Source organism: Lactuca sativa, chromosome 9, assembly GCF_002870075.4.
Source record: "Lactuca sativa cultivar Salinas chromosome 9, Lsat_Salinas_v11, whole genome shotgun sequence".
NCBI classification, from domain to species: Eukaryota; Viridiplantae; Streptophyta; class Magnoliopsida; order Asterales; family Asteraceae; genus Lactuca; species Lactuca sativa.
Genome location: NC_056631.2, coordinates 172,791,201 through 172,816,033, shown reverse-complemented (window position 1 = coordinate 172,816,033; position 24,833 = coordinate 172,791,201). Strand labels below are relative to the sequence as shown.

The window sequence follows — 24,833 nt, the reverse complement described above, 5'->3', positions numbered from 1 at the left end:
AAGTCAAATCAAATCATCGAGCGGCCGAGATATCGCTTTTACCCTCTTAGGATAAAAGTAACAGATAAACTTCGACTTATATGCATTTACTTATTCATTAATCAACTATACATAACAATGCGTTTTATAACATCAAGTTACTGATGTGGTTTCGCATTATCAATGTACAACCAATTAACAAATAACAAACCATATATCTTGGTTTTAAGACCATATGATATTATCGTCTTGCGATCACCCTTTTTATCACATTCCATAAAGTGATTCCAGCAAGCGCGGGTTTGTTCCAATGCTCAAAACTAGTTCATAAGCACTCATGAACGTTGCAGCAAACTTTTGCTATGTCTAATACCATTTAGACAATCTACACACCAATTCATGACAATCTCCATTCATACCTACTTCCAATATATGAACGATTGTGGACAATTTGAATAATTCGATTATTCTTAATAAACTCAATTATTCTGGAAGTCAAAACATGCAAAGTGAAACAATAGTTAAACAATTAACATAAGACAGTAACATTACTCATAAATAATACTCTTTTATTTAATCATCAAATGTTAATTACATTTATCTATTACACGTTTCCAATACTATCTAATCTATACTAATATCATCCTTCAGCCCAATACTCCTAGCATGCTGCAAGTGCTTAACCCTACTCAGTCCCTTCGTAAGCGGATCTGCTGGGTTATCTTCTGATGATATCCTCTTCACTATGAGTTGTCCTTCTTCTACACGATGTCTAATAAAGTGATATTTTCTGTCGATATGTCGAGATCTACCTTGATCCCTCGGTTCCTTGGTCAAGGCAACTGCTCCTTCATTATCACAGAAAATATCCATGGGCTCCTTTATGGCAGGTACAACTCCAAGATCACCGATGAAGTTCTTCAACCATATTGCCTCCTTCGACGCTTCGCTCGCTGCAATGTACTCTGATTCGCACATTGAATCAGCTACGGTTTCCTGCTTGGAACTTTTCCAAGTTACTGCTCCTCCATTCAGGGTAAAGACCCAGCCCAACTACGAACGGTAGTTGTCCCTGTCGGTCTGAAAGCTGGCGTCACTATACCCTTGCACCTTCAAGTCATCACTCCCTCCGAGGACTAAGAACCATTCCTTCGTCCTCCGAAGGTACTTATGGATATTCTTAACCGCAATCCAATGGGCTCTGCCAGGGTTCCCTTGATATCTACTAACCATGCTCAAAGCAAAGGCTACATCAGGGTGAGTACAAGTCATAGCATACATGATTGAGCCAACTGCGGAAGCGTATGGTACTCGGCTCATTTCTGCTATTTCAGCTTCGGTACTCGGACTTTGAGTCTTACTCAATTTGGCATTACTTTGTATCGGTAATTCTCCCTTCTTCGAGTTTTCCATACTAAAACGTTTTAGTACCTTATCTAAGTAAGTGTTCTGACTAAGTCCTATTAGTCTCTTACTTCGCTCTCTCACCATCCTTATTCCCATAATATAGGAAGCCTCTCTGAGGTCCTTCATAGCAAAGCACTTCCCGAGCCAGGACTTAACCTCCTGCAGAGTCGGGACGTCGTTTCCTATGAGTAGTATGTCATCGACATACAAAACGAGGAAGCTTACTATACTCTCACTGGCTTTGACATATACACATGATTCATCTTCGCTTCGTACAAATCCAAACTCTTTGACTTTCTCATCGAAGCAAAGATTCCATCTGCGAGACGCTTGCTTAAGTCCATAAATGGACTTCTCAAGCTTACACACTCTATTTGGATGCTTCGGATCGACAAAACCCTCTGGTTGAGCCATGTAAACATCTTCAACCAACTTCCCATTAAGGAAAGCGGTTTTGACATCCATTTGCCAAATCTCATAATCATGAAATGCGGCAATGGCTACATCACTCTAATAGACTTTATCTTCGCAACTGGTGAGAAGGTCTCATCATAGTCAACTCCGGGAGTTTGAGTAAAGCCCTTCGCAACCAATCGCGCTTTATACGTGTGTACGTTTCCATCCATGTCGGTCTTATTTTTGATGATCCATTTGCACCCAACGGTCTTACGTCCGGGCACATTATCAACCAAATTCCAAACTTGGTTGTCATACATGGACTGGATCTCGCTGTCCATTGCCTCTTTCCATTTCGCAGACTCCGGGCCTGCCATGGCTTCCTTATAGCTATTAGGTCCATCTAGATTTATTAGTTTACCATCACTAATATACGTATCCCCTTCCATAGTAATATGAAAACCATAAAACTGGGGTTGAACTCTAACTCTTTCGGAACGTCTAAGAGGTAAGGACTCGTCAATCGGTTCAACCGGAATTTCCTCCTCGGGTTGAGTACCAGCGGTAGAGGTTCCTTCATCTATGGACTCTTGAATCTCTTCAAGCTCGATTTGCCTCCCACTGTCTCCTTGACTTATGAGTTCTCGCTCTCGGAAAACTCCTCTCCTCGCAACAAAGACAACATTGTCCTTCGGTCTATAGAAGAGATATCCAAAGGATTTATGCGGGTAGCCAATGAAAATACATCGCTCACTACGAGTTTCGAGCTTGTCGTGAGTATCTCGTCTTACGAAAGCCTCGCAACCCCAAACCTTGATATGTGCTAACGAGGGAGCTTTCCCTATCCACATCTCGTGAGGTGTTTTGGCAACCTTCTTAGTAGGGACTCGGTTAAGGATATGGGCGGCAGTCTCTAAGGCATACCCCCAAAAAGAGATAGGTAGTGAAGCACGACTCATCATAGAGCGAACCATGTCTAACAAGGTTCGATTACGCCTTTCTGCCACACCATTCAACTGCGGTGTCCTAGGTGGCGTCAATTGTGAAACTATTCCACACTCCTTGAGATAGTCATGGAATTCAAGACTTAGGTACTCTCCTCCTCGATCGGATCGAAGCATCTTGATTTTCCTGCCCAATTGATTCTCCACTTCATTCTTGAACTCTTTGAACTTTTCAAACGTTTCTGGCTTTTGCTTGATTAAGTAGATGTACCCATATCTACTATAGTCATCGGTAAAAGTCACATAGAAGCGGTTTCCATCCTTAGTGGTTGATCTAAACGGTCCGCATACATCGGTATGTATGAGGTCCAATAGACCCTCACCCCTCTCACATGTATTAGTGAAGGGTGACTTAGTCATCTTTCCAAGCAAACAAGACTCTCATGTGTCATCTTCCCTATGGTCGAATGACTCCAACACTCCATCCTTTTGGAGTTGGGCTATGCGCTTCTTGTTGACATGTCCAAGACGACAATGCCACAAGGATGCTCTATCCATACCATTGGAAGAATCCATGCATAAAACATCATTTCCTAAGTTATCAACAATCATAACAGTTTCATAAATTCCATTACACGGTATTGCTTCAAAGTATAAGACACCATTTAGATAAGCAAGAATAGAACCATTCTCATTATTAAAAGAAAATCTAAAACCTTGTCCAAACAAACCATGAAATGAAATGATGTTTCTTGCCATTTCTGACGAATAGCAACAATTGTTCAAATCTAAACATAAACCATTCCTAAGCACTAAAGAATACACTCCAATCTTGGTCACAGGCGACGATCTTCTGTTCCCCATGATTAGATTTATTCTTCCATGCTCCACATCCCTATTTCTTCTTAGTCCCTGCAAATCAGAACAAATGTGGTAACCACAACCGGTATCAAAGACCCAAGAAATAGCACGAGATGAATTATTAGATTTAATTGTGTAAATACCTGCAAAAGATGGCTTGATCTTTCCTTCCTTGATAGCTTGCAGGTATTCTGGGCAGCTTCTCTTCCAATGTCCTATTTTGTGGCAGTGGTGGCACTCTGCCTCCTTTGGGTTAGGACAGGGTTTAGAAGGATCAACTTTGGTCCCACTAGAAGAGGCACCATCTCGGGACTTAACCTTGCGATGGTTCTTAGACGAAACCTTCCTCTTCTTTCCTCTTCCTTGCCCAATAGCCAAAACAAGAGCAGCGGGTGGATTGGGAGTTGGTGCAGCAGACTTGTCCTTGAGGTTGCTTTCAGCAACCCTAAGAAGACCTTGGAGCTTACTTAGGGTGACCTCTTCTTTGTTCATGTGGTAGGTCATCCTAAATTGATTGTAACATGGAGGCAAAAAGTGAAGCACCATGTCGATCACCAAGTCTTCCCCAAAGTCAACATTCAACTTGCGAAGACGATCGACATACCTTTGCATCTTTTGCAGGTGCACGGTAAGAGATTCTCCATGACCCATTTTGGCGGAAATCATGTTAGTGAAAATCTCGTAACGCTCTTGCCTCGCGTTTTGGTAGTATCTCTCCAACAAGTCTTGGTGCATTTCATACGGATACATGTCCTCATAGGACTTTTGGAATTCGGAGTTCATAGTGGCTATCATGATGCAATGAACCTTCATCGCATCACGTTCATGAGTCTCAAAAGCAGTCATTTCAGCCGGAGTAGCGATTTCTGGGTTGATCTTCTCGAGCTTCTCAACGAGGACATACTCCTTATCCTCGTAGCGAGCAATCGTGCGAATGTATCTTATCCATTCGCTAAAGTTCGTCCCATCGAAAGTCACCTTTTGGCAAAGGCTCATCAACGTGAACGAACTAGCAGCAGCGTTGTTCGCGTTCGACATCTACAAATAGAAAGGACAAAGATAGATTAGAATTTGAATCCCTAAATATCACCCAATAAGAAAAATTAGGGCTAGGATCCAACAACAATATTTACATATTAGAAAAGGGATACCGTAATCTAACATGCAAACAATTTGAAGGTAAGTGAATGACGATTCACTAATTCTCCACCATGAAAACATACTTTAAGTTCTAAATATATTGAGAATTCCTAGGTTTGGATGAGATTCATTGAAACTTTTCAATGGCATGTTTAAATCTCGATATGCCCCTCTCGTTTGTGACTGGGATACCGAGGATCACAAAGTGGGTGTGAATTACCATGCAAATTCACATGGTGCCTTCGTTGTAACAATCACCTATTCGATGTGCCGATAAACCACTCACGCTCCATCGAACTATGATAAACAATGAATCACCCTTTGCCACCTTTGCTTAGAACCAATTAGTGTGCCGGTAAACCACACACGCTCAACTAACTTCTTAGCAAGGGTGCAAAGTGTAATTTCATGGGATTGCATCAATTCACTTTTCCTAAAGTAACTAGGATTGGGAAATTTTGAAAAACATGTAGTTACTTTGTATTTCATATTATACTTTTAATGAACAGATGAGGTTGCCCTATCCTACCCGTTCGGCTAACGACCCTCCACCGATCAAGCAAGCGGTGGGTGTGAGTGTACACCCATTAAGCGCCATTTTATAGGCAGCAACCTTATACCCACCTTATTGACCGGCTTCGTGAATGAGGCCTACTAACGGTCAGACTAGCATTTTTAATCATACATACATATATATATATATATATATATATATATATATATATATATATATATATATATATATATTAATCTTGTAATATTGTATTAGTATAGGGTTGAATTTTAAACTTGTAAAATTCTAGGGTTTGAAATTTAAATTATCTAAATTAAACTTTTAATCACAAAAAATAAATTTCAAAACTTGAGGGCAAGTTTTAAACTTTTCAAAACATAGGGGATCAAATAACAAATAATCTAAATTAACATTTAATCACATAATTATCCATATTTGATTTATTTAATAATTTCTTGCAAAACAATTTACCAATTTAATTAAAATAATTAATCAATTATCACATAAGGAAATAAATATTTTATTAATTGATAAATATCTTCAATTAGATCAAGAATATACTCATATATATATATATATATATATATATCATAAAATCGGATTTATATTGATCTAATATGATAAAGGCAAGTATCTCAAAGATAAACAGCAAGAAATCCCGACATTTGCTCTTTCTGACGCTTGGACTCGCCGAGTACCCCGATGGACTCATCGAGTCAAGCCTACTCGCTGAGTCCACTATGGGACTCGCCGAGTCCATCAGACAGAACCATAAAATTCGAATTTAACAAGCATCAAACAAGCAAACAATGCATCAATTCAATAGAAACCAATCTAGGCTTTGATACCACTAATGGGTTTTGGCCATATGAACATTCCTATGTGCACATGCAAACCCTAATGCTTGGATCTAGGTTTCTCTAATTAAACATGCATTCAATCCAAGACTTCTAATGGCTAATAGACTATAATAACAATATGAAATCAGAATTAGAAGTTTACCTTGAATCACTTGCTTGATCTTCTTGTCCTTGGAGCTTTAGAGTCACAATTGTCACTCCTCTAATGGCTTACAAACACCAACTAGCAAGAGGATGATTTTAGAGAGAGGAGAGGGAAGTGAAAATCGGCCAGGGTTTCTTTCTAAAGCACAAGTGTCGATTTCCCTTGACTCCTAGGGTCTATTTATACTTGTAAGGCTCCTAGGGTTTCACCCTTAAACCCTAATTGGATAACTTAGGCCCTAAGCAATCCAATCCCCTTCATGATAAGCCTTTAGACGATTTTCAAGGCCTATCCAAAGTCCTTAAAACCGTCCACCATTATCCGTAAGGGATTTACAGCCCAAAGTACAACTATCATACAATTGACAGTTTATGCCCCTTTATTCAATTAATCTCTTTAAGTCACCAAATTAATTCTTAATTAATTTATGACTTATATTAATCAAATAATAATATTATTACTCTTTATATTATTCTCATAATATATTAATAATATTTCTCCTCTCATAATAAATCATCCTGTCAAGTTGCTATGGTGAAGGCAACCCAAAAGGACCATGCACAACCGGGTCAAATACTTGCCTAATATAGTTGCAGCCTTAGACGCTATTCCAACAATCTTTCCCTAGAATTCGTCCCTTTTAGGGTTTCCCAAATCTTGGACGAAATCTTAGTGCCTTAGGGTGCTATTTATACTTAAGGCTAACTAGAGTTTCAAGGTGTAAACCCTAATCCCTTAGCTTAGGGCCTAAGCAAGTCCATGGACTCCTTTCCTTAAGCCCTTGGACGAAAACTCCTAGATCCTTCTAGGATTTTCGTTCAAGCCTTAATAAAGGTGATCCAATGGCCCAAAGCCTCAACTATCGAATAATTACAAAATAGCCCCTACACTTTCAATCAGTTCCTTTAATCCCAAAATTAATTCTAAATTAATTTCTGATTAAATACTAATTAATAATATGATTCCAAATTAATATATTATTCATATAATATATTAACAAATCATATTTATACCCTAATTTATTATTCTTAACAATAAACCAGCCTCTCTCCTCAACAATCATCATGTCTAGTCACCAGTGTGAAGGCAACCCAAAAGGACCATTCTCACAATCGGGTCAAGCACATACCAAAATAGTTATGGACTTAGACACTAATCCAACACCACCCTCATTTTCTTCACACCTTTCCCATTGTTTCTTCTCTTTACTCTCTCTCTAGAACCTCTCTCTATCCTCGAAACCCCCCCGAAAAGCCTAGGGAACCTCCCTAGCACGAGGTGGAATCCCCGGAGTGCTCGACGGCTCCGAGAAGAAAAACTTTTTGGCTCAGGAACGCTGCTCCAAGCAAAGCCCGGTTTTCTATAAAACTCGTTGTAAGTGAGCTACGCCTATGCTATTTTTAATATAGCTTTTATTTAATTATAGTAACGTTATTAGGAACTTATAATAAGTACTTGGGCTATTATTATGGGTTATATAAGTATTGTTTAACATTTATACAATAGTAATAATAGCTAGACTATTAATTAGTCTTGGCGAATAATAGACTACACTCTAGTGGTAATAATACTAGGTTTCGTCGAAGGAAATTTTTTTTTTAAGAAGAGAAGCGTTGTCTGAGTTCGGAATCACCACCTTTTTCAAGTGAGTGCATGGTCCCTTTCATCTTACACATACATATGAAGTATTTTATATAAACTACGTGCTATGTGTGCATACTGTCCGAATATTTGTTGTCTATGTTGGGTGAAAGATTTTTATACACGCTTAAAATGATTTAAACTGTATATGTATTTTATATCTACAAATATGTTGGGATAAAACATGGGTATATTGTAACGCCCGCAGATCCGGGCTAGTCAATTTAGAGGCAATAGGGGTCGAAAACGACTTTTCGACAAAAAGATTATTTAGAATAAAATAATCTTAACCAAGTTGTAGAATATGTCACAAGGTTTCCGTACATAAAAAGAACCCTGAAATCCGAGTTATAACGAAGAAGTTATGACCCGTCGAAGTTTCGCGTCGGAACCGGCACGGCGTCGGGAAGCGTAAATAGTAAATTTATGATGGAGTGAGATTTAGCCTTAGCGCTCTAAACGAAAGTCGTAGAATATGTTAAACTAAGAACATCGATAAAAAGAACGTCCAAATCTGACTTCGTATGAAGAAGTTATGATTTTTCGAAGTTTCGGATTAGCGGTGTACAGCCCGAAATTCGAATTTTAGATCGATTGATTTTTAGCCGACACAACCTAAACGAGAATCGAAGATCTCGTTATTAGTAGCGTAACGATAAAAAGACAGACAAAAATGGACATCGGATAAAGAAGTTATGAGATTTTAATGGACCAATCCTGTCCCGGCCTGTTAAAAATATAACTTTAAAAATAAAGTCAAAATTAGCCGACGGAGTCTAAACGAAAGTTGTAGAGTACATCTCCACCTACGCGTGGATATAAAGAACGTCAAAAACGGAGTTCGTATGAACGAGTTACAAATTATAATAGCATATTTACGTATTAAAATAAAGTATAAATCATGTATACGTACACATATATATACATATGTATATATCATTAGAAAGGTATCGACGATGCGGTCATTATAAGACTAATGTTGAGTTCTTTCGACATTAGTTTAGTACAAATATCATTAAATCCATGTAAAATAGTATTATAGAGGGGTATTTAGTTGTTTATATAACTAAAAGGTCATTAAGTAATTATGGAGGGTAGTTTTTGAAAATTCAATTAGTATAAATAAGAGCCTTGGGCTCTCATATTCTTGCACCATTTTCTTGATTCAAGAGTCTTTCTCTCCTTATCCCCCGAGCATTTCGGTCCCTCGTGATTCGACTTCTCTTTCTATAGTTTTAGTATAGTAAGGTGAGCGCTGAAGCGCTACACGAATCTTTCTTAGAAAGATTCAGCGACAAAGTTCTGCCCCTGCAGAGCCCGACTCCTAGCTAAAACCCCCTTGTAAGTAAGTTATGCTTACCTTATTTTAATATAGCTTATATTTAAAATTAGTATTGTTATTATGACTTATAATAAATATTTGAGCTATTATTATAACTTATATAAGTGTCGTTATAATATTTTTTAACTACTCGCGGTACGGAGAATCTGGTTTAAAGGGCCGCATAGGGTTGTTGGATTTCAGAAGTGCTATATGCCAAAATGGTCCTGCCCTCCGGTGTTTTATGTCTGGCCCCTGTCTGTACATAGTGGTTGGAAAATATTGTTTAACGCTTATATAATAATAATAATAATAATAATAATAATAATAATACTAAGACTAATAGTTGGTCACGGTAAATATTAGACTAAAATTTAGCGATAATAATGCTAGGTTTCGTCGAAGGAAAATAAAATCGTTAGAAGCAAGCGCTGCCCGATTTTGGAATCATCACTTTAACAAGTAAGTGCATAGTTACTTTCAGCTTACACATAGATATGAAGTATTTTATATAAATTACGTGCTATGTGTGCATATTATCTGAATACTTGCTATCTATGATGGATGAACGTTTTATACATGTTTTCAATGATTTAAATTGTATATGTATTTTATATCTACAAAATGTGTTGGGTAAAACATGGGTAGATGTAATAGTTGTTGTGTGACAAAATAAAACGATGAGAGGCCTCGTTATAGATGTTATTGATGATTCAGTCATCTAGCAGAGTATAGATGACGACCACGGACTATTCTAGACAGTCCAGTGGAACACTAGCAGGCTCGCAACCTGTAGGTGTTTATTCGAACTGTGTGTTTATTTGAACTGTGTGCTCACCAGATGTACTCCATCCCCCACATGGTTGCCTTAAGGACATTTATTGCTGAGGAATCCCCTTAGCAGTAGTGTCCGTCCCGATGATAATCCTTAGGATAGGTTCCTTATGATAGATGCTTAGGGACGTAATGTGAGGATAACAGGAACGGGTAATCGGGTTTGTTTAATTTAATGAAGTTAATAAACTTATTTATTGTGGGTTGAAAACCCTATGTGCTCACTAGGCTCCCAAGCCTGACCCACTCAGTTTTATGTATTACAGGTAGTGGCGCTTGAGCATAGTTATGATGTTTGGACGAGGGATTACGGATATAGGCCTGTAGATATGAAATAATGTAGTAAGGCTTATATTGTACTGTTTATGCTTTTGATCTGTACGAACATGACATCCCAAGTCTTTTAATGAAATACATTTCTATGGAAATGCTTTTGATAAATCTTTATCATATTTTGTTTTGGGACAAATTCCGCAACACTTTTATTTAAAATGTTACTCTGATTTTTAAACAAAGCATAAACAAATCGGTCTTTTCTGGCCGTGATTTTGGGGATGTCACATATATGAATTAGTTTGTGTGATGAAATAAAATGATGAGAGATAGGTGATGATAGGAAGGTGATGACAGTTAGGTGAGGATAGATAGGTGATAATGAATCGGTGATGTAGGATGAAAGATACCAAAACCTTGTCCGATAATATGGAGATGTAGTCATCTACTAGAGTATAGATGGCGACCATGGACTATTCTAGACAACCCGTGGAAACACCAGCAGACTTATAACTTGTAGGTGATAAATTACGAGTCCAGGTGATGTTGTGACTGTATATTCATGTGATGATACTCTAACCATTACTATGAATTACGAGTTCAAGCGACGTGGTAACTACGTATTCATGCCTTAGGAACGAGCATATAAAGAAATGTGAGGTAAAAAGATGAGAGGTAAATATGATATAGGAGATGACCCTTAAGATAATTCTTTAAGGAATATTAAAGAAGATAACGGGGATTGGTAATCGGGTTGATTGTTTGATGTTTAAATATAATAATTATATTATTGTGGGTTGAAAACCCTATGTACTCACCAGGTTTCCCAACCTGACCCACTCCAGCTTATTTGTATCACAGGTGTCGATACGAAGCTACTTTGCACAGAGAGATTTAAAAGAGATGTAGATCACTAGTGTAAATGAATGCAAGTTATGTTTATGCTTATGTTTCTGTATTGACGATGACATCCCAAATGTTTTAAATGAATAAAAATACATTTCTTCGGAAATGCTTTGATAACGTATTTATCATGTTTTTCAGGGAACAAATTCTGCAACATTTTTATTAAAAGATGTACTCTGATTTTATAAAGCATAAACAAAATCAGTCTTTTCTGGCCATGAAAATGGTGATGTCACAGGTAGAGACCGGATAAGTGTTTTCTTTGGTGGCTCAGAAGTCTTATTAAGAGCTCCGCTTGGAGGTGGTGGAAGGTTTTCTGAGAAAATGGGAGGAACAGAGTAAAAGGATAAGATTGGTTGGGTAGACATGATTCTTGAACGATTGTGAACACCACGGCCCCACGGTGGGCGCCAAATTGTTTTGGTCAAAAATTGATCAAATAATATTAAACCAAATTGTATGAGAGGCTGTGGTGTTTGAGGTAATGAAAGTATTGAATATTAATCAAAGTGAGACAATTGAGTTACAAGGAAAGCCCTTGATCCTTTTTAGGATCTCTGACATAAAATCTTGGGATGTGATAATGATCACATGCCTTGTTGTTTTTATTGATTTCAATGTGAAGTTACAGAAATGACGAAGATAATACGAGTAAAAATGTAGTAATAGAGCTAATCGTGTGTGTAGTGTGTGTATTATAGGTGTATTTATAGTCTACACTAAATAACAATAAGTCCGATATTTCTAGGACCCTTTTAAATGAGCATATGCACGTTGTTTGACTTGGTATTCCCGGGTCTTAAGCCTAGTTGAAGCGATTCCTTGTTGAGAGTAAGTCTCATATTGACCATTTCTACACATCTGAGAAAAAGAAGTAGAAATATGGTCGTTAAGAGTGTTAGGAAATAAAAATAACAATGGTTAGGATCCTGAGAAAGGTTCGGGATCCTGAAAGATCTTGAAGATCCAAGATCCTGAATAGGGTTGAGGATCTTGGCCCTAACACTTACAGTTGTGGATTAAATATTTTGTATGTTGTTCGTGAGAAGAGCTTGGCAGGACTATACACATGCATTGAAGATAATGATTTTTGCTTTCCTTTAATTCAACTATGATAAAACTATAGTTTCAAACAAAAGAATTCCACTTATGGTTTTTAAGTTGAGGTTTTAATTGATTAATCTATTTTCAAATCAAAAATCTCTGTAACTTGTGGGACATTACTTAACCTCTCTAAAATGAAAGCTTGATCGAACTTCCCCTAAGGTGATCATGTCCTTCCCCATTGCAAACAAATTCATATAGATTCATATATGACAATGGTAAAGAGACCAAAATAATCAGCACCACGTCCTCTTCAATTTTTATCATAGAATTATTAAAATCCATTTAGATGGGTGCAATTCGTTGAGATGGTCTTTAAGAATGGAAACATATTTCATACTTAATGAGAACAAGCATTGTTTGATTAAGAACTTGTTTGAAAAGTGTATTTGTTACATATAAGGAATCTAGTTTAATCCATAAACCCGATGCACTCTCATAGTCTACAACGTCATACAAAACTTTGTTTAAAAGTGACAGCAAGATCTTTGTATGGGATTTCCCATCTTGTTGGAATTTTTTTTCATCCATATTCACTGGAAAGTAGTAGCCAAAACCCTTATCGTTTCCACAACACCTTCATCTTGATACGTCATTGATTAAAGCTATATTTTTGTCCCCGTCAAGTCATGTTTGATTAAGTTTATTAAGTAAAAAAATACACATACTCGAGTTAAAGTAAGCTAGATTTAGATGCTAAGTATTAAGTAAGCTCAATATGAGTGGTTCATGTCGGATCTTTCAACACTTTATTGTTAATGTTTTTAAAGGGTTAATGTCATTTTAACCCAACAAATTTTCTTAAATTTTTTTAAATGATACTTCATGTTGTTTTTTTTTTACTTTTTAAGGGCATAATATGGACTTTTCAAGTTTAAATGATCATTTTTAAAATTATTAAGGGATAACCTAGTTACCCTGCAAATCCAATTGTTGAATCGCTTTCTTTTTCCTTTTCCTTCATCAAAACTCCTCACTAAGATGAGTTTATTAAAAATTTAAAACTAATAACCTCATTGGATGTTTAGTTTCATCACTTGTTAATTTCATTTTGCAACAGGTCCTTCAACAATCACATGGTTCAACAAGAACCTTGTTGTCACTTAAGGGAAGCAAAAAATGTCAATGAAGTTATCTTCTTCACCTCTACTTTCGTCAATAACTCCAACCCTAAATCTACACAACCACTTCAGTAGTTCTAAAGTGAACCCATCAATTCATCTTCTCTGGTCTACTAGTAAACTCTATTACTCCTTACCCTTTTCCATTCCTGAAACGACCCAAAAATCAAGGGTAAAAATTTCATTTTTAATATAACCTAAAATAGATATCATTTATTCCAAACATATCAAATCATCATTAAGTAAAACATTTATTAGAGTTCATCCCAAAATCATTCATTGCGGAAATCATAGGTGTGTGCACTGCGATCAATCTGAGCCTTTCCCTTCCAAAACGATGATACCTGAAACAATAAACAAAACCTGTAAGCACGAAGCTTAGTGAGTTTCCCAGAGCATACCATAAACACAATCCACATAACACATATCCTGTTAGCTATAAAATCTACCTGTATCACATAAGCCATGCATACATAAAACCTAGGAAAGCCATGGGCTACCCTACATGGTCTTACTTCCAATGTCATGGGCTACCCCACATGGTCTCTACCTAGGACTGCCATGGGCTACCCCACATGGTCTTACATCCAATGTCATGGGCTACCCCACATGGTCTCTACCTAGGATTGACATGGGCTACCCCACATGGTCTTACATCCAATGCCACGGGCTCCCCTTGGGGTCTTCCATGCAAGTATCACAAAGACAACTAGCATAACACATATCATATAATCACTAGCATACCACTTAGCAATGATCTAACTACCATACCACATATCTCTACTACAGCTAGTGTACCACATAACATAAAATGGGTCGGCCTTAGTGCCTTAGACCCATTGGTATGGTGAGAAGACTCACCTTGAATGCAGAAGCTTCCTGAGGAAATCCTTAGCTGCTGCCTCCACTAGTTACCTAAGCTGTCACTACCAGTCAACATACCCAATTAGCAATTGGGTCCCTTTCCATAATCCTTGGTCCATGCATGGGGTAAAATGACCATTTTACCCCTGCCCAATATGATCCAAAACTAAGGGTCCAAACCCAAAACAAAAGCCCAACATTATAATGTCCATAAGACCATCAATGGCCCAATTTTCCAAATTGGGCCCAAACCTTTCCAATGGACTTTATACTAAATCCCAATACTTTCCCTAGTGAAAATCCTGACCCAAATGGCCCACGAAGGCCCACAGCAACCTAGTCCAAGAATTGGCCCAATCCCAGGCCCATAATGCGAAGTCCATTTCTATATTGGGCCATAAGGCCCAATAGGCCCAACTATTCCATTATTGGCCCAAAGATGCATTCAAGCCCAACTATCAACAATTCTAGGCCCAAAACCATTAGGGCCCAAAGTTCCGAAGTCCATAAAGGCCCAAGTCCTCCTGAGAGCGTACGCCCAGCGTACCTCTTCTGTACGCTTAGCGTACAAAGCAAATGGAATGTACGCGCAGCGTACTACATAGTACGCCCAGCGTACAAGCAGCTCATGCACAACATCTATTAAGTGCTTAATACTTGATCCAGTAAGTCCAAATCACAGATCTGAGCTATACTTAACATCTAAACCCATAAAGTCACTGACTTGGTGACTTTGCATGCCCCTAACAAACCCAAACTCCAAAAATGGCATTCTACTTCTATAAAAGTGACCCTAACTCAAGCATGAATCTATTAAGACCATCAAGATGGCAACTTTCTGCCTTAGGGACTCAAATAGCATCAAGGGTGGCAACCCCGAGCCTAAAATCGGATTTGGAACCATAAAGCTCCATTCTTGGGACCAAAAGATCCAAAAACTCAACATAGTAGATCTAAGCATTTAATGGTCAAGTTCAGAGCTTTATACCTTAATTAAGCTGAGAATGAGTCCTAAAAGCCAGATCCATAAGCTCCTCCTTGATTCTCATCCTTGCATCAAACTCCAGTCTTCTTGAAAATGGGTTAAACACCCCAAAAATGGACTCCATAAGCTCAAAATGCCACCATGGATGCTATATGATGATTTCTAATGTTTAGAGGGGTGGAGGCTAAAGATGTTAGGGTTTGGTTATGAAATAAGGGGTTTAAATAGGGTCCAAGGCCCTAAAATAGGGTTCTGATCTGACGGAATTACGCCCAGCATAATTTTGGTACGCCCAGCGTACTCCCTTAGCCAGAAACTACTAAACTTCCGAAAGCCGTAACTTCTTTGTTATAAATCCATTTTCAACGATCCTTATATCCACGGAAAGGTGACGAGAAGCTCTACACTTCTAACATCTCAAACTTTCCTTAAGACCTTCCGAACAAAAATCCATTATCCACAAAAGCACGAACTGACACTTTACCAAATTACCCCTAGGCTCCAAAACACAACCCGAACACCTGAAACACTTCTAATACATCACCCGCACCCAAATAAGCCTAGATCTTACCTTCTATAGAGCCATACTCCTTATGAAGACCAGCCTTCGGCCCACAGCCTTAGACTATAAGTCAATTCGGAACAGAGCGTTACAATTCCCAATTTCATTCTTGTTCATTTCTTCATTTCCACTTATAGGTTTACACAACAAAAACATCAAGAACATAGAATCATATGTTGCCTTATCGGTAAACGACAATCTATCAACACACATACAACCAATTCGAGAAAAAACATAAAAAAAAAAAAAAAAACAATCACCCCTTTTAAGCAAAGGAAAGGATGACGACAATAGTTTAGGTCTTGTTTGTCCTGGTTGTCGAGTTTTTATGCTAGATAACGACCCAAGTTTTACCTGGGTATTATAGAAAAAGGAGGTTATGGTTACAAATGTGTTTGATGACATCAAAGCTGAATTGGATGATAATAATGAAGGGAAAGGGGAATTAGAGAGTGAAAATGACAACGACTTGGACCTAGATGATAAATTGGATATTGAAGATGAACTCGATTGGGAGACTGAATAAAGGAAGAAGAAACAAGTATACAATGTTCCCTCACCTGGTGTGGGGTACATGTGGGCTGACTTGGCTACTACATCGTTCCCATTTAACTACGTGGATTTTACTAAAAGGTACCAAATAACCAGGTCGATATGCACATTGTTCTCTCATAAAGCAAGAAAAAATTAAGAACCTTTTAAAACAATTCAAATAACTTGCTTACCCAACAATGATATTAACCTTTTTTTTAAATAAAATTGCATTAAAATGTAATGTAGTTGTATTCATTTTCTAATCGTAAGTCAATAAAATGTAATGTCCTTTCAAATTCCAATAAGAAAAATAATCCGTACACGTTACCAGGTTAATATATTGATATGATAGTATATTGGAAAAAGTTGAATCTCTTTGATGTGACCCTGAAGTGGCATTTTACAAAAAATAATGTTAATTGGTTTCAATTTTCTCGTATCTATATATAAAAGCCGAAAACCTTAGCTTCTTGTTTTGATTCTTTTCCGATAAGGCATGCAAGAGTCTTGCAACTTGAACTTATAACCTGCATAAGCCAAATCGAAATATAGATGTAAGTTGTTTCTACTTTACTTAATGGACTTAAAGGGAGCATAACCTTATATATATATATATATATATATATATATATATATATATATATATATATATATATATATATATGACTTAATGTAGAAAGAACAACTTAATAAAGAAAGTCAAGGAAATAAGAATTTACTTTTCAACCGGCAATACGAGGTTATCTTGACCTTCTAGAAGCTTTGCAGAACGAACGACATCGCCAGTCTTGATCTGAGGGAGAATATCTCTTCCGATAGTTGTATATCTAAGAATTTTTTTAAGTTGGAGTTAAAAAAAATCAAAAGTGAATTACAAATTTGGTCCATGTACTTTATCATAAATTACAAGTTCGGTCCACATTTTGAAATTACCCCTATGTCTTCCTTAAGTCTGCATTCGTTGGGAACCATATCCGCAAATGGAATGCAAACTTAAGGATGACCCTAAGACACCTTTCCAAAAAATTTGGACTGAACTTGAAATTTTGAGTAAAGCATAGGGACCAAATTTGTAATTTACTCAAAAATCAAACTAAGTAGTTTAAAGATATATAATTAAATACCCGAATACAGAAAACTGGCCCTCATCAAAAGATAAGCCTCCTAAGCCAGACTGTGGATGCATAACCATATATTATATATTTATATAAAGTTATAAAATCATGTTTTTTTAAAATTTTATAAAATGATATTTTTAAGAAAAGAATAAACTTACATAGCTTTTATCATAGAGATAGAAGAAGAATTGATTTGGTGATGAGTATTCTTCAGATGCATCATCGTGGGCCATAGCAACTGCACCATATACAGATAATGGAAGCACAGGCAATTCTCCATCCTTCCATTTGGGAAAAATGAGAAATGTTAATTAATAGTTATAAGAAGAAAAAAAAATGAAATAGATCATTTGAAGAACACAAAAAGGAAAAACCTGTATGCTTAATGTTGTTTTATAAAGTGGCTCAAATTGTCCAGATGGCATTATCTCCAAAGGAACACTATAACCAATACTCTTGTTAATTCCATTGTCTGAGAGAATTGCTTGATCGGTGCATTTTAGCGTCATCCCATTATATGCCCCATCAACTACCTAATCATATGTCCATTTACCTTTTCATTCTCCAAGTTCTAAAAATTATATTCTAATTCGTTTTTTTTAAATGTAATATTTCACTCTACCTTACCAGTTTTGCAAAATTTCCTGTTGTCAAGGGTGCTGAATATCCATCTAGGACAACCTGTGCATATGGTTAATATTTAATAATAATCAGGTAAGATTCTGATTTCTGAATACATTAGAATCATAATATTTTAAGAATAGCAATATACATTTTTTTTAAAACATGGAAAGATTTTGATTTCTGAATACCTGGATTTTAGCAGATTTTATTGGTATACCACCAGCTTGTGGAGTAAATGATGATCCATCTCCTTTTTCAACCACAAATTCTACAATTGCTCTTCCTGTGAGCCTGAGATTTCAAGTCATTAATTATGTTTCCTAATTAAATACATACACAATTTTGTTGAGTATTTGAGATATTGAAACTGATTTGGCATGTTTGGTTATTTAAGGAAGCCTTTTTAGGGTTAATCGTTTTATGATTCCCTACGGTGCATTTATAGTAGAAGTTCTTCATCGAGCTCTTCTAAAGCATTGGTTTTATATTTATGGTAAATATTTTATGTTCCCTATAAATAATCATTAGGTTGGATTTTGAGGTAAACTTTTTCGAGATTAGGGTTTTCTGTGTACGTTCATATCATAATATCAGATTACTTGCATATTATGGTGATTGATTCTTGATTGTTCTTGATATTCTGCATTTGTCATCTCAGATTTATTTCCAACAAATTTTTTCTGATAGATTGGTTTTTTCTCTATAGTGATCCAATTTGAAGAATATAGATTGTGAAAAGAAAAGATGTAGGTAAAATTTTCACCTAGGATAATTTGAATATTGTGCAGGTAATAAGAAAGATAGCCCAGGAGCCTGTCAAAAAACAAAATAATGCAATTTTTATGTTTTATACATGGAATGTTTATAAGTTATAATAATTTGTATTAAATGAAATGCACCTGTAGGAGCTCAATCTGGGCAATAGAATCCAGTGAAGATGCAAGAGCTACTGATACTCTATCCGGATCCTTTTCCTTTATATATCCAAGAAGAGTCTGCAATCCCCCCTGCAAGGAGAAAAACATCATTTTCACATATAACTCTGGACAAATTTCATGAGGGTACTTTCGTAAAAAATTGATTTCAAAAAGGTGGTGTGTGTATAACACATAGGAAAGAATCACTATATGAAAAGCTCCTTAATCCATTATAAATTGGTGTTTTAGTACCTTCCCATCAATAAGAGAAGCATAAATTTCAAGCCCCTTTTCCCTCTGATCAGATGGGATGCTTGACAAAATAGATTCCTTTTCATCAACTGCAATCTGATCAAGAAACACAGAGAGTACTGAAGAGAGAGAGAGAGAGAGAGAGAGAGAGAGGTGAAGAGACAATGAGGATAGAGAATTTGGGTGTTCTACCTTTAGAGCTTTCTTTACATTACTCTCCATTGTTCCAAAAGGTTTTCTTTGAGGAATCCTGAGCAAGTATGACAGTTCCTCAAGAGAATTCTACAAGAAAAAAAAAATGAAAGTTTCAACATAAGAAGTGTCAAAAGAATGGAAGTGGATTGGATTGATGATGAACAGTTGGATGGACCTGTATACTTTTCATGTTTGTGTTTGCAGGGATGGCTTTTCTCAAAGCTAATTCTCCAGTTCTGGGAACCTTTGTGTCTGGAGAGTATAGCACTGCTTTAGCAGGTGGAAGAAATGAGGGATCCCATCTGGACAAGGGCACTGGAGATACGAGTTGAATGACAACAAGAATGACAGAGATTGTAGCTCCTAATCTCATAATTCCACGCTCTAAAACAGGCATGTATAGTTTGGTGATGGTTTTTTTGTGGTCTGAACATTCCTACATGACACAATGTCACAATCCCATTTATAAAACTGGGATAAACTGAAGAAAGACGATCAATGATGCAGTATTTTGCATTCACAGTGTTAAAACATCTGAGAATTGCACAAAAGTGCACAGAACATATAATCTGAAGCTAATGCACTTCTATGGAAATACGTGCAAAATTAGAAACAAGGTATCAATTTTTCCCAACATAATCATGTATATGGTAAAGAGCAACCAAACTAGAGAAATCATGCTTCTAAACAACCATTAATTGAAGAGCGAAATTGGCACAACTAGGTAAAACAAACAACACACAATCGAAATTCCAAAATAATTTTGCCTCAATTCTGGATCCAAAGTTCCAAACCACTGAATTGGAGCTCAAATTCATTCGGTAAGCTTAATTTCTTCCTAATAACAAAATGCATGTTATTCCGTACAATGATACAATCATCGCATAAGGAATCAAGGAAAACACTATTCCAAAACTACAACACAGGTAAAGTAGAACTAGTACTAACAGTTGAGTTGTCAATTTTGGAGAAAATGCAGCTAATGAGCTTCGGCTGAGCCTGAGGTGATCTCGCCGGAGTTTTGTTGAGCAGGATCAATGACCGTGTGGAGACACAATACCTTCTGAAAACAGAGGAGTTAATGGAGACATTAATCGAAACTTTAGGGGACATGAGTGACGAAGATAATGGAGCCGCCATGGCCAAATTGTTGCAGGTTTTGGCGGGTCTCATCGTCATCCAAATCCTATCTATTCCCGTTACTTGCAGTTGGTAGGGGGAGCGCGTGGAGATCAAGTCATCAGGCCTCCGCTATTCCCTTGTTCTCATTGGGACACGCCAGCAACCGTTTCGACAACACCATGGAACCGCATGTACTCGATCTCCTCCAAAAAAGAAAATTTTAGTTAATTTTATCAAATGAAATGTTGTTATAACATCTCCAATCTATTAAAAAAAAGTTATTATCGATACTAATTAGCCATAGAGGAAGAAGTCCAAATTAAAACAAAGTTCGGCAGACATTTTGTTGGTGATTTGTTATCATCAATATTATTTAAGTGTAATGGGATTACTTTGTTGACCAAATGTGATATTGATAAATATTAAACAAGTAAGGAAGGTGTGGAGTACATATTTGGTTAAGTTTCATCAAGTTTTCAAAGTACACTTTTCGTTTTATTTCGGTTTTTATAGTTTATGACAGTTTGAAACTGTCATATGACAATTTTCAGACAAAGATCATAAATTCGGTTTTGGTCTCATTTTTCTGGTACTGACGAAACTATCATCAAAACATTCTAAATTCTTGTCTCTCTAAGTCTTATCCGATTAAAGAATATTGGGAGTACCACCCAAATGCTTTAATCTGAAAGTGTTTTACATAATTCTTAAAATTCCAAGCCTTACTATACCCTAATTTCTAACACATTCAAAACAAAATATATATACATTTGACGGTCAAAAACATAAAATACACAATGCTTGACCGATGAACACATTATATATCATTAAAAATGTTGTGGAATAAGATTTGATTGTGATTTTAGTGTAATAGTGTAGTCGGTTCATTTTATGTAATGGGTGTATGTTACAAAGGGGATTATATCTTAGTTTTAATACAAATATGGAGGTGCAGAGTGCTTACATATACTATTATTCTAGATTGATCTCAGTACGATCAAAAGGACAGAGAGGTCAAGGGGGGCTACATCCCCCTTACGTGGTTCCAAGGGGTAGCCTAAACTAATTTCATGAACATTCTCTGATGAACTCGACGAGCCCATCGGATTTGACATCGATATGACATCCCCTACCTGATCATCCACAAATCCAGTCCGCTACCATAAACTAATTTCATGAACATTCTTTTAGTTAGGCATATCAAAATTATGAGGGTGTTTGGATGAATTAGCTTATAGCTTATTAACTTATAGCGGTGTGAAAAAACAACTTTTGCAAAAGTGTTTGGATTCAAAATAAGCTATAAGCTATAAGCAAAAGAGGGGGGTTGCTTTTTTAAAATCAACTTACTTAGCTTATCCCCACCATAATAAGTTGATTTTTAATGTTTCATATTCAAACATTTAAATTTAGCTTACAGTGATGGGGATAAGCAATAAGTTATAAATACTCTCTTTTTTCCCTATCTAAACACCCTCTATATATTTATATGATGCGAGAATTTAACCAAACAAGATTAGTGCATTTTACATAAACATAAATTGAAAATTGAACTAAACATAATTGAAAGGTAAACAACATATGTAAAAGTAAAAATAAAACCATTCCTTAAAATATAACAACTATCTAAACTTATTAACAATTCACTTGGGACCCAAGAGAAGAGTTTAATGGAGAAGTGACCAATTACAAAGTAAATCTTCATTTAGGCATTTAATCAGAAAAAAAATACTCGGATAACTAAAAACACTTTCTATTCAATCGGATACTTATAAGAACCTAGCTCTTCTGAGAAACTCATATTATTATCAGCAAATAAATGGTGTGACTGACAGAATACAAGCCAGATTAGAATGTGATATTGGATCGGTTTATAAAGTGTACCTTATGATTTTTGGTGCATTCATTATGCATCAAACGAACAAATATGGGTAGGTATGGTCTCATCGAGTGAAGGAAGATGGCGAGTTTTGATCTTCTTGAGGTATATCTGGGTTTCGAGCACACCAGCCAACTCACCAGGTGGAGATCGGTCCCCCTTCCTTAAATTAATTTTCATGTATGGATGTGGAAACGAGATGAATAGAAAATTCGTGAATCAAAATTGAAAAGGAGGCGATTACATGTAGCTATGTCTCTTTCTCGGTGTCTTTTGTTTTCAGTTTGTTGCTTGTAATGGTGGATTTTGGTAGCAAAAAGCTCATGTGAAGCAGTCGATTCCTTGATTTCTTTATCTTTTGTGGTCAATGTACCACTAAGTGAAGAAGAAAGAACTATTATGTGATAGAATAGAGAAATTAGGTCAACATATTTATTTTGTTTCTATAATTACAGGGATTTCATTAAATGATCTCATTAATTAAAAGTGCAAAAAAACCAAAATACCCTTACTAATTTAATAAATTATTTAATTTTTTGTTAATTTATAATTGGTTCATTCATGCACACAATAGTTGTTAGAAACATTTAAATCTCTCTCTCTCTCTCTCTCTCTCTATGTGTGTGTGTGTGTGTATATATATATATATATATATATATAGGGCTAGGTTCAAATGTTTCTAGCATCTATTGTGTGCTCGTACGCACAAATCTGGACCAGCGGATGAAATAAAATCAATGGTCATGATCTGAGGGTGTAGGATATTTGAATATGGGTAACATGTATCATATAATCACACAAATTTTAATATAAGGGTATTTTGGTCAATTAACCTATATTAAAAAAAAGAAAATTTCGGATTTTTAGGGATAATAATTCTCTTAATTTAATAAATCTGGATTTTTTAAATTAATTCAATTTTAATTCTAAAGTAATTCTTTAAAATAAACTGAATTTATTCTGACAGAATGTCAGCCATAAACTAGTAACGATATTTTCGATTTTATTCTTACAGAATATAGTTCCAATTCAGATATTTTTTATAATTAACCATATTTAAGAATTTTACATTTTCTTTATATATTCGACCTTAAATACAAATTCATACATATTCTTACAGACTAATAGTCTTATACATTTTTAATATAGTTACATAGATTCTAACAAAATATCATCAAAAATGAGTAAATTTATTAAAAAAATAGAATTCTTCAATATACAATTATTGAACAAATTCACTTGATCTTCTTCAATGGTCCAAATAATCCACTTGATTCCAACTATTCTTACAAAAATGTGATGTATTATCGTAAGAATGTAATTCTTCGCAAATATACTTGATGTTGAATTCGATTCCAAGTCTTTCTCTTATATGATTAATATTAGATTCCTTCCTCAAGTCATTCTAAAAGAATAACATGCATTACTCATTAGTATTACCAATCAAGCAAATATATTTGTTATTAACAAACATTCTTAAAGACATTCTGACAGAATGCATTTATACAAATAAATTCTGATAGAATACAGTACAAAATATTCTATAAGAATGCGTATACTTTATTCTAGCAAGATATTACTTAGAGTCTAATATCTATCAAAAAAACATGTTTATTCTACAAGAATGATGCCATAAATATTCTCCCAGAATGGTTTTGATTATTCTTAAATAGTATGAAATTAATTCAAAGAAATAAAACTAAATCATCATGTTCATGGAATAACTAACCATAAGAAAAGCTAAAATAGAGAAAATAAAGACCCATTAGACCAACACAAACCATATTAACAAAACTACATTGGCTAATTTTTTCAAATGACTTATCAGTGGACATCATATACAAATGAATGGATGAAATATTTGGTTCGAGCATTTTAACAAACAGTTGGTGGGCAAATTAAGATGTCATTTTAGTCTGAAGTTAGATACTAGTTTAGGGAACAAGACCTTCAAGGGACATATGATGCAATCAAAATTCAATAACAAAACAAGCCCACATTTCAAAATGGCAAAACATACATTATAGTTGAAAAAAACAGCATACTAGTATCATGTTTTTCCCCATCTTTAGGTTTAAAAATTCCCCCAAATTGCATGGTGTTATCGAAAAACATAGATGAAAATCAATTACCTAGATTTATAGGTCTGCCAACGTCGATACCAGCACCATAGCCGACGCCAAATCTAGTAAATACATTACCCACCTTCAAATCCAGTCAAAGACCTTCTATTTTTCACAGAAATTGATGTCCAATTGATGTAGTTACTGTAGTGCTATCGACTTTTCATGTGTAATCATTCATTGTCTTAATCCGGTTTGGAAAGAAACAAAAT

At 35.9% G+C, this 24,833-nt stretch overlaps 1 protein-coding gene across 1 annotated transcript; it reads right to left on the bottom strand.

Annotated features, from left to right (window-relative positions):
• Window positions 1–16,661: 16,661 nt before the first annotated feature.
• On the bottom strand, window positions 16,662–20,770 carry LOC111895466 (peptidyl-prolyl cis-trans isomerase CYP37, chloroplastic). Its single transcript, XM_023891541.3, has 13 exons — window positions 20,446–20,770; window positions 19,673–19,933; window positions 19,495–19,584; window positions 19,303–19,398; window positions 19,033–19,140; window positions 18,897–18,946; window positions 18,322–18,424; window positions 18,137–18,190; window positions 17,884–18,042; window positions 17,668–17,790; window positions 17,516–17,565; window positions 17,111–17,218; window positions 16,662–16,918 (listed from the first exon to the last, which is right to left on the bottom strand). The coding sequence occupies exons 1-13, from the start codon at window positions 20,674–20,676 to the stop codon at window positions 16,912–16,914; spliced, it is 1,440 nt and encodes a 479-aa protein (XP_023747309.1). The 5' UTR covers window positions 20,677–20,770; the 3' UTR covers window positions 16,662–16,911.
• Between the last annotated feature and the right edge of the window lie 4,063 nt (window positions 20,771–24,833).

Excerpts from the sequence above, each read along its gene's own strand:
- LOC111895466 (XM_023891541.3), bottom strand. The coding sequence starts at position 20,676 with ATGACGATGAGACCCGCCAAAACCTGCAACAATTTGGCCATGGCGGCT. Across the intron at positions 19,585-19,672 it reads CAAACATGAAAAGTATACAG|AATTCTCTTGAGGAACTGTC; the intron begins GTCCATCCAACT and ends TTTTTCTTGTAG. Across the intron at positions 18,043-18,136 it reads CAGGAAATTTTGCAAAACTG|GTAGTTGATGGGGCATATAA; the intron begins GTAAGGTAGAGT and ends ACATATGATTAG.